General features: G+C 45.4%; 2 protein-coding genes across 7 annotated transcripts in view; one reads left to right on the top strand and one right to left on the bottom strand.

Moving 5' to 3' along the window:
• The window catches only part of MSRA (methionine sulfoxide reductase A), a 374,360-nt gene that overhangs the window by 71,037 nt on the left and 286,259 nt on the right, over positions 1 to 17,064 (bottom strand). The gene's annotated exons all lie outside the window — the stretch shown is intronic.
• On the top strand, positions 6,278 to 6,743 carry LOC122452846 (small EDRK-rich factor 2-like). The gene has a single exon (XM_043486564.1). The coding sequence runs from the start codon at positions 6,323 to 6,325 to the stop codon at positions 6,458 to 6,460; it is 138 nt and encodes a 45-aa protein (XP_043342499.1). The 5' UTR covers positions 6,278 to 6,322; the 3' UTR covers positions 6,461 to 6,743.

The raw sequence follows: 17,064 nt of genomic DNA, 5'->3' as shown, positions 1-17,064 counted from the left end.
ATTTGATTTCCACATTGTATGGAAGATGGAAAAGGGAGTGTGTGTATGTGTTCATTGGTGAGCCCTTGGATCATTTGGTCCAAGACTTTCCCTTTACTCTTTTTTTTTTTTTTTAATTTATTTTTTTTTGGTCATACATTGATATGAATCAGCCATAGATTTACACATATTCCCCATCCTGATCCCCCCTCCCACCTCCCTCTCCACCCGATCCCTCTGGGTCTTCCCAGTGCACCAGGCCCGAGCACTTGTCTCATGCATCCCACCTGGGCTGGTGATCTGTTTCACCATAAATAGTATACATGCTATTCTTTTGAAATATCCCACCCTCACATTCTCCCACAGAGTTCAAAAGTCTCTTCTGTATTTCTGTGCTTTTTCCGTTTTGCATATAGGGTTATCGTTACCATCTTTCTAAATTCCATATATATGTGTTAGTATGCTGTAATGTTCTTTATCTTCTACTTGGCTTACACTGGGGCCAGTTTCATCATCTCTCATTACTGGTTCAAATGAATTCTTTTTAATGGCTGAGTAATATTCCATGGTGTATATGTACCACAGCTTCCTTATCCATTCATCTGCTGATGGGCATCTAGGTTGCTTCCATGTCCTGGCTATTATAAACAGTGCTGCGACATTGGGGTGCACGTGTCTCTTTCAGATCTGGTTTCCTCAGTGTGTATGCCAGAAGTGGGATTGCTGGGTCATATGGCAGTTCTATTTCCAGTTTTTTAAGGAATCTCCACACTGGTAGCAACAGTAAACCTTTTTCCACACCCTCCAGCATTTATTGCTTGTAGACTTTTGGATAGCAGCCATCCTGACTGGCGTGTAATGGTACCTCATTGTGGTTTTGATTTGCATTTCTCTGATAATGAGTGATGTTGAGCATCTTTTCATGTGTTTGTTAGCCATCTGTATGTCTTCTTTGGAGAAATGTCTGTTTAGTTCTCTGGCCCATTTTTTGATTGGGTCATTTATTTTTCTGGAAGTGAGCTGCAGGAGTTGCTTGTATATTTTTGAGATTAATCCTTTGTCTGTTTTCTCATTTGCTATTATTTTCTCCCAATCTGAGGGCTGTCTTTTCACCTTGTTTATAGTTTCCTTTGTAGTGCAAAAGCTTTTCCCTTTACTCTTGAGGAAAACGGAGCCTGTAACCACACACATACTTAGAAATAGACTGGACATAAAAAGTATGTCTCTTGACGCCCAAGCTGGTCCTCCATGCAACACATTCCCATCCCACTGACCGAAAGACTGAGGCCAAGGGGAAAGGATAGACTGTATACTAATAGCCTCAATGGCTCACACCTACTAATATACACATTCTTGGGCAAGCCCCTCCCATACCAACTTTGAGCTTGAACACATGATGTGCTTCAGCCAATGGAGCATCAGCAAAGTCAGCAGAGGTGTGGTTAGCACGAGCACACCAGAGCATGCTGCCGCCACCACCCTGTGAGGCATCCAGCCTGCTCTAACCTCATGGAGGAGGAAAGTCCTTGTGAACAGAAAGAGGTTCAGACCTCCCAGCTGCCCAGCTGAGCCCAGCCACCATCTAAACATAGTCACATGGATGAGAAGTAGAATATCATTTTTGCTTGCAACTAGTAAGCTTTGGGGTGGTTTGTTATGCAGTGATAGATAAGATAAGTGATAGATACACTAAGGAAAAAGAAATCTGTCCATGCCAGTCATTCACAGACCCAAGACTGGACGCAAGGCCTTTGAAATCCACCACCTCATTCAGGAATAAAGAATATTTTGCTGAACTGAGCTTCCCTGTCTTGGAAACTTGAGAATCCAAGTTCACTCAAAATCACTGAGATCAGCTCGTCCAGCTGCTTGATGATTTTAGATTCTCATTTTTTGCAACTTCCTCCTTCCCTCAAGGCCATAGGGTGTGGCTGGTTTTGCATGTCTAAGGGTGGAGGTAGCCAGCCACCACTCTCTGGACCAGCATTAGAGGGGACAGTGGCTGCTGTGACACCTCTGTACCCATGGGAAGAGGGACAACCCAAAGAGACAGAGGCACTGTCCTCCCTCCTACAGCTGCAGGTACAAGGGACAGGGTGAGGACCCAGGTCTCTTCATCCAAAGCCAACATCTTTTAGAGGACACATGCTAAATCCTTAGCGAGAGGGGGAAGAAGCTCCAATCCCACAGCTCAGAGCTGACGGTGCCACGTCAGATCTGGGCATGATGCTGCCAGCTGGGACTACAGGGTGTTATAGCTTCAAAGTCCTCTGGGTGACCAAGAGCCACAAGAGGTGGCTCCGAGAAAGACACTCAGCAAGAATGAGGATGAATTAATTTCTTCATTCCTTACTGATACCCATGTATACACTGGACAGGGTCTGAGATGGCTTGTAGATTATCTCATGTGGTTGGATATGTCAAACTAGTTATTTACAGGACATCACTTTAAAACCCCGGTCTTTTGCTGTCTGTGTGTTAGTAAAGTCTTCAAATTCACCCATAGGGTTTAAAAACAATATTAACATTTTTGCAACAGAAATCTGTTGACTTACATGTGAAGGCCACCAGGGACTTCCCCACCACCCCCTGCAAGGAATGAGGCATTACATTTACATTTGTCAAATAAGGAAAACTGGGTCACCTACCATCGCTGAGTTCTCCCATGAATTGATTAATAGACAATTAAAAAGAGGTTTGGGAATGCAATTTGCAACATGGAAGGTGCTACAGAAACACACATTCCACTTAGGGGGGAAGAAAAGAAAAAGACAAACATATGCTGCAAACAAATTTTAATCATCATAAATCATGCTTCTGTTTATTCGACTGTAATAATACTATGCGTTGGCGCATTAGGCGTTTTATACCACCTTGAAAACACCAATCAAGCTAGCATGATGTACAGCATGATTGTTGGGTCTGACATGTAAACTCATCGCATCTGATTTTAGCTCTGCCTTCAGTCTGGTGGGAAGGCAGAGAGAGTCTGGTGGGAAGTCTGGTGGGAAGACAGGCTGCATTCGCCATGCAACCTGGAAACCCTGTGCTCTGCTCACTTGCTCAGTCAGCCTGGGGGTTGGCAGAAAGAGGAGCAACAGTGACCAGGGCTGGGGAAAGCTGCAGTAATTTCTAGGAGCGATGGCAAACTACCTGTTATTAATTACAAACATACACCTCTAAGAGGGCATGGCAACCCACTCCAGTATTCTTGCCTGGAGAATCCCATAGACTGAGGAGCTGAGTGGGCTACAGTCCATGGGGTCACAAAGAGTGGACACAACTGAAGTGACTGAGCATGCACACACACCTCCAAGACGTCATGGTTTTGAAGCTAACAGAGGAATATAAAAGGATTAACAAGTCAGGGGGTTCCATCAGAATGTAGTTATGGCTAATATTCTGCAAGATATTTCTGGATACTTCTGCAAGATGCTTGTTCCTTTCTATACATTATCTTATTTAATTTTCCTAGCAAGCCCACCAGCTGAGTATTTTTATGATCCACATTTCATATGTGAGGACACAGAGGCCAGAAAAGCTAAGAAACTTGTCCAAAGTCAGCAGCAGCACAGCTGGGTTTTCACTTGAGCCTGGGCCCTAAGCCACTAACCTGAGATGCAGGGCAAGTTTAGTCTTTTAAGCTCTTGGTCATGAACTCAGTTTGGCAACTGAGCTCTGAGGTCTTCTGGAAGAGATCCTCCCAGCTGTATGGGTGAGTGGTTCAATGACCTCTGCTTTGATTTCTGTACTTCTCTGGGACAGATCAACAGGGCAGGACATATCCTGAGGGCTCACCATCAGCAGTTCAGAGTGACCAAGGGACCCCTGAGTGCCCCCAACACTTTTGCCAGGGTCCACAAGGCCAAAACTATTGTCCAACTACTAAGATCTATTTCCTTCTTTCACTCTCATTTTCTCACCAGTGAAGGTGGAATTTTCCACCTTGAGGAAGCTACAAGGAAGCGTGATGACATCATCACTCTGATGGCTAATGGAATGTGTGCTTGTGTCTTCAAAACCTCAGTGTTCATTCCTAATATGGTACTATCAATAGACACAACCCCCCCAAAGCAGATCACTGAGGTCCTCAATGATTTTTAGGAGATTTTAGAGGTCCAGGGATCAAAAAGTCAGAGAATTGCTGCTCAAAATCACGCCTAGAAGGCCAATGGAAACGAAATCGCCTAAAATCTCAAAGCCTGGAGAGCAGAATTTAAGAACAAAAAGGACCATTAGCTTTGGCACAGCTGATTACGAACGAGCCATTTTAACTCCTGGAGTGGAGCCGACCCAGCTGATTCACAGGCACAGAAGGAGAGTGGGACGGACAGCTGTGATGAACACCGCGGGGGCGCAGCTTACGTCAGGGGAGGAAGTGTGCTCATGGAAAGTGAGTTATCAACACACCTCAGTGAGCAAGTGCTCCAGCCCAGCCCTTCCTCATCAACCGCTGAGTGTTCTGTGTCTCATTTGTCGAGCGCATCATTTGCCGCGAAATGCCAACTGCTGATGTGACTCAAAGATTTCAGTATCCACTGAGGACGAGGTGCCGAGATCCACCAAAGAGGGGAAGATGATTTCTACTGATCAAAGCTCTTCTGCAAACCAGGGCCTTGGATATGCCATCTCATTTATTCTATACAGTACTCTTCCCAGGCACACATGGTTAGATTAGATCCATGTTGGAGATTAGGAAATTGAAGTTGACTGGTTCAGGCAGTCATCCAGGCTCAAACTCCCAAGACTGAGCCCTAAGTCTGAGAGCTAAGGACTAGGGACACCCAGTGGCTACGGGCTCAGCCACTGTGCTGAGCTCCCCAAACCTAGCTGTGTACCAAAATCACTTGGAAAGTTTAAAACATTTCACGATTCTTGGCTCCACCCCTGAAGATTCTAATTCGGTAGGTCTGGGTGGGACTCCAGAATTCATAGAACCCTATAAACAGTCAGCTCCTAGCTTGGCTTTTAAATAACTACATCATTAGAGGGATAAGTCATTTCACATTTGAAAGTCTCTTCCACACCAGCACTACTAGCTGGCTTTCTTCTCTGCCTTTTTTTTCCTGGAAGAAATGTTACGTTTATTACCTCATGAGCAATGCTCTCTACCTGAAACGAACTGGAGGCTCAGCCAATAAATGCAGCCAAACGGATGCAGAATGTTCTTCCAAACTCTGAGCAGTCACGCAGACGTGCTTTTTTTTTTAAAAATAAAATTTTTTTTAGTTTCTGTTTTTTCCATTTTTTGGCCGCACTCGATATGGGGGATCTTAGTTCCCCAACCAGGAAATCGATCCATGTCCACTACAGTGGAAGCATTGTGTCTTAAACCCTGGACCCCCAGGGAAGTCCCAAGACAGGCTTTTTGTGTGTGTGTGTGAGACCTGGGTGGGACAGGGCCTGAGGACACAATAAAAGGACAGGCCACAAAGGTCCCTGTTTCTAAGTTGTCAAACAATCTGCAGTGAAAACCCCATTACTTATGGGAGAAAAAAACCCTCACAGATAGGTGTGGAGTTTATTTTGCTTGTGCTAAATATGTTGACTTCTAAACAGATCCCGATTTAAAAGTGGCCAATTTAGAATCTGAATTATAAATTATGGCAATTCATGATACACACTCAACTCTGATTTAAAGGATCAGTTGCCTTCTCAAAAAGCTATTTAGTCAAGAAGTTACAGAAAAGAGCCTGCCTCCAAACTCAAAGAATGGGACAGCAATGAAAGAATTTCACAAAATCCATTGGGATGGACATGTACACACTGCTATATTTGTATATTTATCCTTATTGGATAACCAGTACAGCTCAGGGAACTCTGCTCAATGTTATGTGGATGGCAGGGCCGTTTGGGGGAGAATGGATACATGTATATGTATGTCTGAGTCCCTGAACAGTCCGCTGTTCATCTGAAACTATCACAACATTGTTAATTGGCTATACTCCGACATAAAATAAAAAGTTAAGAAAAAAAAAGAATTTCACAAACACCAACTGAAACATGGACCAGGAGTGTGGGTCCATGAGCTGTGGTGTTTCAAGCTAAAGCAAAAGGTGATCGCTGGTGACGCAGAGGAGATAAATAAAACTTCTATATGTAAGCCACCCTCAACTTTCTCTTGGCAATCACGTCATCACACTGCATAAGAACCAGTTAAGAACCCCAGTGAGTGAAAAAAAAATCAAAAAGAACAAAATGTCAGCTCTGCCATCAGGTGGAAAATGCGGCCTGGCTTCCAGGACTGGGAACTGGGTTCTCTTCTGCCATAGCAAACACCATCCAGCTCAGGCCTGGCATCTCAGGCCGCGGTAACCAGCGCGAGCTTGCCCGCCAGAAGAACATGAAAAAGCAGGGCGACTCGGTTAAGGGAAAGCGCCGAGATGATGGGCTTTCTGCTGCCGCCCGCAAGCAGAGGGACTCGGAGATCATGCAGCAGAAGCAGAAAAAGGCAAACGAGGAGAAGGAGGAACCCAAGTAGCTTTGTGGCTTCGTGTCCAACCCTCTTGCCCTTCGCCTGTGTGCCTGGAGCCAGTCCCACCACGCTCGCGGTTTCTCCTGTAGTGCTCACGGGTCCCAGCACTGATGGCACTCCTTCTGCCCTGAGTCTGCAGCGGGTCCCTTTTGTGCTTCCTTCCCCTCAGGTAGCCTCTCTCCCCCTGGGCCACTCCTGGGGGTGAAGGGGTTACCCCTTCCCAGTGTTTTTTATTCCTGTGGGGCTCACCCCAAAGTATTAAAAGTAGCTTTGTAATTCAAAAAAAAAAGTCTTCTCCAACACCACAGTTCAAAAGCATCAACTCTTTGGCGCTCAGCTTTCTTTATAGTCCAACTCTCACATCCATATATGACTACTGGAAAAACCATAGCCCTGACTAGATGGATCTTTGTTGACAAAGTAATGTCTCTGCATTTTAATACGCTGTCTAGGTTGGTCATAACTTCCCTTCCAAGGAGTAAGTGTCTTTTAATTTCATGGTTGCAATCACCATCTGCAGTGATTTTGAAGTCCCCAAAAATAAAGTCAGCCACTGTTTCCACTGTTTCCCCATCTATTTGCCATGAAGTGATGGGACTGGATGCCACGAAGTGATGGGACCGGATGCCATGATCTTAGTTTTCTGTATGTTGAGCTTTAAGCCAACTTTTTCATTCTCCTCTTTCACTTTCATCAAGAGGTTTTTTAGTTCTTCTTCACTTTCTGCCATAAGAGTGGTGTCATCTGCATATCTGAGGTTATTGATATCTCTCCCAGCAATCTTGATTCCAGCTTGTGCTTCTTCCAACCCAGCGTTTCTCCTGACGTACTCTGCATATAAGTTAAATAAGTAGGGTGACAGCCTTGACGTACTCCTTTTCCTATTTGGAACCAGTCTGTTGGTCCATGTCCAGTTCAAACTGTTGCTTCCTGACCTGCATATAGGTTTCTCAAGAGGCAGGTCAGATGGTCTGGTATGCCCATCTCTTTCAGAATTTTTCACAGTTTATTGTGATCCACACAGTCAAAGGCTTTGGCATAGTCAATAGAGCAGAAATAGATGTTTTTCTGGAACTCTCTTGCTTTTTTGATGATCCAGCAGATGTTGGCAATTTGATCTCTGGTTCCTCTGCCTTTTCTAAAACCAGCTTGAACATCTGGAAGTTCACGGTTCATGTATTACTGAAGCCTGGCTTGGAGAATTTTGAGCATTACTTTACTAGCATGTGAGATGAGTGCAATTGTGCAGTAGTTTGAGCATTCTTTGGCATTGCCTTTCTTTGGGATTGGAATGAAAACTGACCTTTTCCAGTCCTGTGGCCACTGATGAGTTTCCCAAATTTGCTGATATATTGAGTGCAACACTTTCACAGCATCATCTACTAGGATTTGAATTGGAACTGGAATTCCATCAACTCCACTAGCTTTGTTTGTAGTGATGCTTCCCAAGGCCCACTTGACTTCACATTCCAGGATGTCTGGCTCTAGGTGAGTGATCACACCATTGTGATTATCTGGATTGTGAAGATCTTTTTTGTACAGTTCTTCTGTGTATTCTTGCCACCTCTTCTTAATATCTTCTGCTTCTGTTAGGTCCATACCATTTCTGTCCTTTATTGAGCCTATCTTTGCATGAAATGCTCTCTTGGTATCTCTAATTTTCTTGATGAGATCTCTAGTCTTGCCCATTCTATTGTTTTCCTCTATTTCTTTGCATTGATCACTGAGGAAGGCTTTCTTATCTCTCCTTGGTATTCTTTGGAACTCTGCATTCAAATGGATATATCTTTCCTTTTCTCCTTTGCTTTTCTCTTCTCTTCTTTTCTCAGCTATTTGTAAGGCCTCCTCAGACAGCCATTTTGCTTTTTTGCATTTCTTTTTCTTGGGAATGGTCTTGATCCCTGTCTCCTGTACAATGTCACAAACCTCCGTCCGTAGTTCATCAGGCACTCTGTCTATCAGATCTAGTCCCTTAAATCTATTTCTCACTTCCACTGTATAATCATAAGGGATTTGATTTGAATCAAACCTGAATGGTCTAATGGTTTTCCCCACTTTCTTCTACTTGAGTCATTATGTGATACAATCTGAGAATCAATGAGGACATTAAGGGTCATTTTGCCACTGTGCCATGCTTAATCGTGGCCAACTCTTTGTGACCCTCATGGACTGTAGCCCACCTGGCTCTTCTGTCCATGGTATTCTCCAGGCAAGAATACTGGAGTGGGTTGCCATTTCCTCCTCTAGGGGATCTTCCTGACCCAGGGATCAAACTTCCATCTCTTGTGTCTCCTGCATTGGCAGGCAGATTCTTTACCACTGAGCCACCTGGGAAGCCCTAAAGGTCATTTTATACAACCATTAATCCACATCACGTGGCTAAATAGTGTTGCACTAAATACGTTAGAGAAATTTCTCCAGATAGATGAGTCTAAACTTACAGATAAGAAAATGGGAGGGGGAAGGAAACCTGGTCGTGCTTTAGATGTGGAGTGGGCAGCAGGAGGCGTGATGGTTAGTGGTCTCAGTCCTGCGTCTCTAGGGAGTCATGATGGCAGGCAGTGGGGGATTTCTTACCAGTTCAGGGAGTTGACTGACTTCTCTTCCCAAGTTTAAATGGACACCAGGAGCTTCTCTGGCTTTTGCTTGTTTAATTTTCTTTCTGGAAAACTCACTGTTAACCTGTTTCTCACTGCATTTTTTTCCTATGGCCTCATAAATACTTATGAAGGGTGGTAAAAAGAGCATTAGCAGTGAATGCTGGGAAATCCACTCGGAAAGTGTAATTGGAAGAACAGTTGCTTGTAGGTTTTGTAAGTGAAAACCTACTGTCTTATGTCTTTACTCTATCTTGATCCTATCTTGATCCTATCTTTGTGGGCAAAATATGACTCATGGTAACTTCACCACTCAAGTTTTGATAAAAAGCATCATATGAGTTGCACTGTGAAATATTCCAGCATTCTTGCCACTGAAGCACATTCTTCTGAATGCTTGTTAAGGTCCTATTTCTAGAAATGCACAAGCTCTCAATTTTGCTTAATTTTCCCTAAGTGGGTACTGTTCCCAGTGTAAGAGGGAGGAGAGGAACGAGCTCAGTTTTGCTGGTGGGTTTAATAACCTCTAGTGACTCAGGATACTGGATTTGAGAGCAAGCTTGTGGGGACTGCCTGCCTTGTTTCCAACCCATCCCACTGTTCATCAACTTTCCTGACTCTGATCAGCACGTGGATAGAAAAACTAGTACCTGAATCACTGGGAACTGTTTTGGTCCTGGTTTCGCCAAACTGCAGAAGCAATCACTCTCTTACAATGATACAAAGACAGGTAAGTGACAAGACTTCTTTTTCTGTTCCATAGTTCTTTCAAAGATTTAGGAGTAAATCCTCAAACTTCTAGATTCAGGCCAAAGGAATGAGCAAAGATGGCAGAGAGGCAGACCTCAATAACACAGACCTCCTCCAACATTATTTTGTGGTACATTTCTCTTTTGGCGACTCTGCGCTGCTTGCAGGATCCTAGTTCTCTGATCAGGACTCAGATCCCTGCTCCCTGCAGTGGAAGTGCTGAGTCCTAACCACTGGACCACCGGGGAATTCCCCCTACATTTCTATTCTGATAAGCCCAAACTATCTGAAAATAAATAAGGGGCCAAAATAAGCCTGAGAGCATGAAGCAAAGGGGACAGTAATTTTTCACTTTGTCTCACTGGTTCTGACACAAATCCCCTCCTTGTCATCAGCTGGGAGCTTTTTGCTCAGTGAAAGTACACGTATACAGTGCTACAAGTTATATATACAGGTTATATATTACGTATACAGGTTATAACCACAAGCAGCTGCCATAAGGAGCAAGAAAAATTCCTCAAGCCATTAGTCCCTGATCTCGACGAATTAAACACCAACGTTACATTCTCATCAAGTGTGAAACAGGCATGACAAAGCATGCGTAGAGCTGGGAGGAGCGGTCTTCATCATAGGCTACCTTCCCCATATATAAATCTGCGGGGGCCTCAGACATCCAGGGGCCCCTGCGGCTTGAGTGACAAATGCACACAGAGTTCGGAAGCAAAGAACTGCAGTGTGCATCCCGAGCTCACCCGTTCACAAGAGTGTGACCTGGGAAACTACCAGGATCGGCCCGCTGTGAAGCAGGGACCACACGTGGGAGGAACGGATGAGGGAATGTTCGCGAACCTTCCTTCTCCAGCCTCAGTTATGCTGAACTGCTGTTGTCAGTGTTTGCCCAGCCAAATCCCAACTGGTGCAGCGCTCTGGAGACTGAAGGCCCTGGCTGTGGCTGGTGCCAGGACACCCCATCACTCATCAGTGGGGACCTAAAACCTGCCCGGAGAAGGGAGCCCAGGAGAGGCAGCTGGGGTTCAGCAAATGAGGATTTCAAGGCTGCTCGTGTGCACGATCTACCTGTCCGTGTGCACGATCAGGCCCTGGGGACAGAGATTCATTGGTCAGGAGGTAAGGATGTGAGTGACCTATACCTCTGACGCCATGACTACGAGACCCTATAGCGAGGATTCTGATCACATCATGAAATTCAGAGATGACTCCAACAAGAGGAAAATGATTTTAACCCACTGGAAAAAAAAAATAATAAAGGAGAAATTGAAAAATAAATAAATAAAAATTAAAAAAAAAAACAAAACAATCAGGTTTTGGGTGTAGATTTTGAAATGGAACGCTGTCCTCTTTTGGTGTTAGAGTGATGGGGTAATAATGGTCAAGGTAAATGGAATCTGAGACAGGCTTTTATTTCCACAGCTTAACTGGGGCCCAGGGCCTCCCTCACTATGGGGAAGGCTGGGAGTAGGAAGGGTCAGCCTAGGAATTTCAATCCAAACACTCCAGAAGAAAAGAGCGCTCAGAGTACTTCAAGGTGAAGGAGAAGGCAGCCCACTCTTCTCCACAGGCTCTGCTTTTGTCCTTCACGCACTTCACACTTGAGGGAGAAACTAATGACATTGACCTCGGGGGCCCCCCTTCCGCCCGGCGGGGTCCACAGCTGTGGCGGGCGGTCCCTGCGGGCCTCTGCCCGCTGCCGCGCGCTCCGGTAACGTGGCCCCGCCAGCAGCTGACTGAAAACAGTGGCAGGCGGGCACCAGGCGCGCGACCTCTGACACTGCGGGCCTTTTTTTCTCCTCTCCGCTAGCAGCCAATGGGCGGGCTCTCTCCACTGGCTGCCATGGCAACGAGAAGACTTGCTCCGCAGTGCCCAGAACAGATGTCACATGAGCCAAGATGAATGTGGTGGGGGCGGGGAGCGTGTGGTGGGAGTGGGGGGGATGGGGGGGGACGCATTTGGAGTTAAACGGTCCCACCAGAGGGAGTCAGGCATATTTTGAAGTAAGTGCAAAGCGGTAACATCTATTTTCTTTTTCTCCCTGTCCTTTAAGTTCCAAACACACACGCACACACACATGTCCTTTCATCTCCGCCACTGAGGTGCTTGCGGCTCTCTGGCTTTCACGGCCAACATGAAAGCTCTGACTTCTCGAAGCCTTAAATGAACATCGTCTCCATGGCAGACATGTAAGCGGGCGTTCTGCAGCCATTTACGAAGAGAGTGGGAAGCTCCGTGGAGGGCAAGTGGAGAAACTTAGAATCACACAGAGCTGAGACAAAATCCGCAAGGATTTTAAAGGCAGACAACAACCCTGCTTCACTGCGTTTATCCCTGAACTGCCAGGGCTCCTCCTTCCCCCATCCCCTGCCCCCCCAACCCCCACCCGGGGTAGTTTCTCCCATCAGACCACTCCTAAGGAGACAGGAGTGTCTTTTTTACACAGGTTAAGCCAGGGCAAGGCCTATAAATCTATCTGCGTGAGCAACAAAGGCTCCTCTGTTATCTCTAGAATAGATCCTATCCTAGTGCTAAATACTGTTATTTAAAATGTTCCCATTGCCTTTCCTTTCTCTTCTGCTGAAATTAACAAGTAGAGCGTGTGCACACAGGCGCAGACCATAAGCCTATACCTCTATCAGTTGGTAAGATAAGAGAGATATTAGCTCAGGCGGGGCTCTAGACGCTGCAGACCTTTTCTCTTCCCTGCCTGCAGCCAATGGGTAGGAACCTAACCCTATCAGACCACATGAGTCAGGGAGACAGGAGGGACAATGGATAGGTCCTGTCCTCATCTGATAGATGCAATGCACTCACTGACTGTGTCAAAGGATGGGCAAACGTCACCTGGAATTATTTTGCTCCTGCGCTTACCTCCTGCCACAGGCACAAGGAAAGAGCCTGCTTTGTGCAGGGTGCCACATGGAGTGCACTCCACAGGGGTGAGCCCACCTGTATTCAAGAGGGAGAAGAACATGGAAACTGACAGCGGGCCTGATGAAGAACGGAATGTGGCAAGCACAGCAGGATTCGATCTGGGAGGAAAGCAGGCTCAGAGAAGTGTCTGAGTGTGGGGAGACAGGGGACCGTATTCCGAGACAGACGCCTGACGTGTGCACCACACCTTTAAAAAGCTACAGCACCCTAAGGAGAAGCCATTACGATCCTATTCAGCAAACCAGGACACCCAGGCTTATCGAGGTTAACATGCCAAGGTCACACCACAAGCATGGAGCCGGGCTGCTGCTGCTCCCAGTCGTCCCCCCACCTCCACATGGGCCTTGCCCCATCAACCAAGAGCTCACCAACCCAGTGCTGGCTGCATCGCCGCAAAGAAAGCAGCTGTGCGTGGGCACCATCTCCTGGTCGGCACCTACATCCAGGAGACCATGGGTATCAAACACTCCCTGCGTTGTGCCTACGACATGTTAAAATATTACCACATAACTATTAACATTGAAAATGCTTATCTGGAGACATCCAAAGTCACCTTGGATACCACAGGGGGTACATACGTCACACAAGGGGAGCCACTGCATCTTCCCATGCTGATCTTGAAAGATGAGGAGTGTGGTTCACGGAGAATCTGAATTCATTCGAATGTCACCCTACGTTGGTCAGCGTTATTTTGTGTGGACACGGGCTTTTTGATCATTAGTCTGGCCACTGAGCGGAATCCTAGGGTGCCTGCAGTGCACCTGGAGGAAAAGCAGTTAATGTGAATCAAAGACTGACGGCCCGGCAAAGCCCTGGGGTCTGCCTGGCTCTCAGCCACCGCAGGCAGAGCTCCACCCCAGGGACGCACTGACTTCCCTGCCACTGCAGCAACACACTGCAACCACCAGAGGGCAGTAACACAAACTAGATTTTTTTTTCACTTGGACCCTAATCTGAACGCACACAGTTTAATAATATGTAAAGCCCATTATTACAAGCTTTTTCTCTCCCCACCCCCTATTAATGAACAAATACCCAGGGGTAATGCGGATATTTCTAAATACAGTCAAGAAAGAGCAATTCGTACTCATACAAGAGGAGTCTAACACACAGTAATAAGTGGAAATGAAAATAATCACCCCGTGCAACTAAACCATTAAGGCCAAAGATTTATCTGTCTATATGGCTGCACACACAGAGATACAGACGCCTGCCTCTCAGAAATGGGCATTTTAAAAACATTCATTTCACACGTTCTTGTTTAGGGTTCATAATAATACCTGTGATGATAACCGCAAAGCTACAAGAGGGGTGTAAGAGGAATTTCATCTTTATTGCTGGGCAGACAAAGGGGTTTTTTCTCTTTGACTAAGGTAAGTGAATGAATTATTCAGGGCTTTTCCATGGACATTTAAAAATCATAACTCCATGCATGCTTTAAACAATAGCACAAGTTAGAAAAAAAGAAGAGGAAGAGGAAAAGCTGGCTAATCCCCAAAACCATAAAATACCAACTGACATTTACCCATGCCTACTCAGGGTGCTTCGATGCAAATATTCATAAGTGATTTCTGGTATTGGTGAAAGCAGAATCTTTCAGTGCTGTTGCTGGTTTTCACATCGGAGCACAGAGAATGCAAGAGATCGAGAAGGGGTATGTCTAGAATGCAACCTATCCACTTCTTCGTGAACAAAGAAACAGGAATCAGCCTGCCATCTTCTCTGTTCCTGACAGAAAGGAAGGTTCTCTGATCTTAAATTTCTGCAATGGTTTGAAATCTGAGGGCCCCTGGAAAAGCAGGATGAAGTCATTGCCAATAGCCTTGTCTCTGGAGTCACCCCATTAAAACCGTGATATTTGTAAAATGCTTGACAGATTACCAAGTACAGTGTGTGAGGAAAGCATATGGAATTCAGAGTCAGATGGCTCTCATTGTCTATATGTATTCCCTGGGTCATCTTGGAAATGTGAATGAAGCCCTTTAAGCTTCGGTTTCTTTCTAAGGCAGGTAGGAGGGCAGATTCTGAACTACCTCCCTGTGTGGGGTGAGGGTTACCACTCATATGATGTGGGACAAAGCACAAGAAACTGTTACGATTTATAAAAAACTTTTGCTGTTCTTATCTTCCCACTTTATACACAAGAAAGTAGAGCTGTAAGGGCTCATCCAAGGGCAGAGTCAGTAAGGGCAGAGCAAGACCCCAGCCAGGTGCCCTCACCCACCGCCGAGGTTCTCCACCCTCTCCTGGCATCTCAGTAAGCTCTACCTGCCACAACAACGTACTACAGACTGGGTGGCTTTAAAAAAGGACAATTATTTCTCCCAGTTCTGGAGGCAGGGAGGTGCCAGCAGGATAGGTTTCATTGTGAATATTATTTCGTCACTTAGAGATGACTACCATCTCACTATGTGCTCAGGTAACCTCTTCTTTGCTGCTTGAGGGGAGAGAGAGAGAGGGAGAGGGTGCTCTCTGGCATCTCTTTTTACAAGGACACTAATCCCATCACGAGGGCCCCACCCTCATGACCTCATCTAACTCAAATCACCCAAAGACCCCAGGTCCTAATACTATCACATGAGAGTTAGGGCTTCAATGTACACATTTTGGGAGGACTCAACTGTTCAGTCTGTAACAAGGAGTAAAGGCGGTTCCTTACTTTGCTACATCTTTTCAGTTCATGCCAACAAATATTTGCTGACAATCCGCTAGATTCGAAGAACAGAACCAGGTCTTGGGGGAAACAAGGATGAACCAGGAGCCCCCAAACAGCCCACTTAAAGTCAGGACAGTTACCAGAGAATGGTCTACAGGTAAGAGCATTTGTGACACATGGGCTTCTGTGCTGTTGCATAGCACAGTTTATTGCAAGAAACTTCACGAGATCCTTCTTCCAATAGCTGTGTGTGAAACAACTATAATGTGAGTCTGGAAACTAATCAGTACATAATTAATAGCTGATAAGGTAATTAATGTATTAATTTACTGGGGAAGGTGGGGGAAGGTACAGAAGGAAAGACATGTTCAGATTTTCAGGCTATCGATGCTTATAAGGAAACGCAAAGGATCTGTACCTTCTGGTAGGGAATTATCAGGTCCAGTTATATGATGATTATAGCATAACTGGATATTTATTGAGAATATTTAATTTCTCTCCATTGAGTTGGCATAATTGGAACTATTTTCTTGACTAGAAGACTCAAGGGGCTCAGCTTCATTGAATGAATATTGGGTGTGCACAACATGCTAGCTATATTATAGTATGTGCGTGCGTGTGTGTGTGTGTGTGTATACATACATACATATATATGTCCATAACAAGAGGTATTTTTACATATATAGAATTTTTAATGTATTTTTACATGTATAGAAAATATTATTTAATTCTTATAACAAATCTATGAGGAAATTATGCTATTCACACTCAGATAATTCTAAAATGAAGACAAGAAATAGAAGTCCACAGGTAGTAAGTGACTAAGAGCACTAGCACATCCTCGCCAACCATTCAAACATTATTTTGATTATACACACACACATGCGCATGCGCGCACGCGCGCGCGCGCGCGCACACACACACACACACACACGCACACAATTTTCTCCTCCAAATCTAGCTCTCAGGATTTTTTCCCTGTTGTTATTTTTAGTATGCTACTTTATTTTGGTAAGTAGGATGGGGATGAAGCTGGATATTTTTTGAAGGTAGAGATGTTTGAAAGGGGATAAGCCGGTGCAAATTTGTATCTCTGTTCAAAACTAGACAAGGATTCCTAGAGAGAGGAGAGCAAGCCCCATCCTTTCTGGGGCACCAAGTGTGTTCGTGTGTGGCCCCGGGGCTCAGAAGAAGCCAGATGGGTGCCCACTGGGTGAGCAGCCCAGGAAAAAAGAACTCCCAGTTTCAGCCTCCAAAAGCTACCACTATCACATGAGTCATGACATGTGACAATTGCAGGATGGAATCCAGGCCTGAGGACTGTAGTAGGCTCAATACTGCTGCCGGCCAAACGTCCATGCCCTAATCCCCAGAACGTGTAAATGTTACTTTATACGGCAAAGACTTCCCAGCTGTGATTAAATTAAGGATCTCGTGATGGGTAGATTATCCTGGCTTATCGAGTGGGCCCTACATGTGATCACATGTGTCCTTGTAAGAGAGAAGGAGGGGGAGATTGGACACACACAAGTGGAGAAGGCCACGTGGCCACCTACTCAGAGACTGGGAGGATGTGGCCATATACCAAGGAATGTTGGCAGCCACTGATCAAATTAAATAATCAAAGCGAAAGTGAAAGACTATCAGTCATGTCTGACTC

This window comes from Cervus canadensis, chromosome 14, assembly GCF_019320065.1.
Source record: "Cervus canadensis isolate Bull #8, Minnesota chromosome 14, ASM1932006v1, whole genome shotgun sequence".
Lineage (NCBI taxonomy): Eukaryota > Metazoa > Chordata > Mammalia > Artiodactyla > Cervidae > Cervus > Cervus canadensis.
The sequence above is the reverse complement of the archived record's forward strand: the minus strand, read 5'-3'. Positions and strand labels throughout refer to the sequence as shown.

Bases quoted from the DNA above. Each gene is read 5' to 3' on its own strand.
- LOC122452846 (XM_043486564.1), top strand. From the start codon at position 6,323: ATGAAAAAGCAGGGCGACTCGGTTAAGGGAAAGCGCCGAGATGATGGG.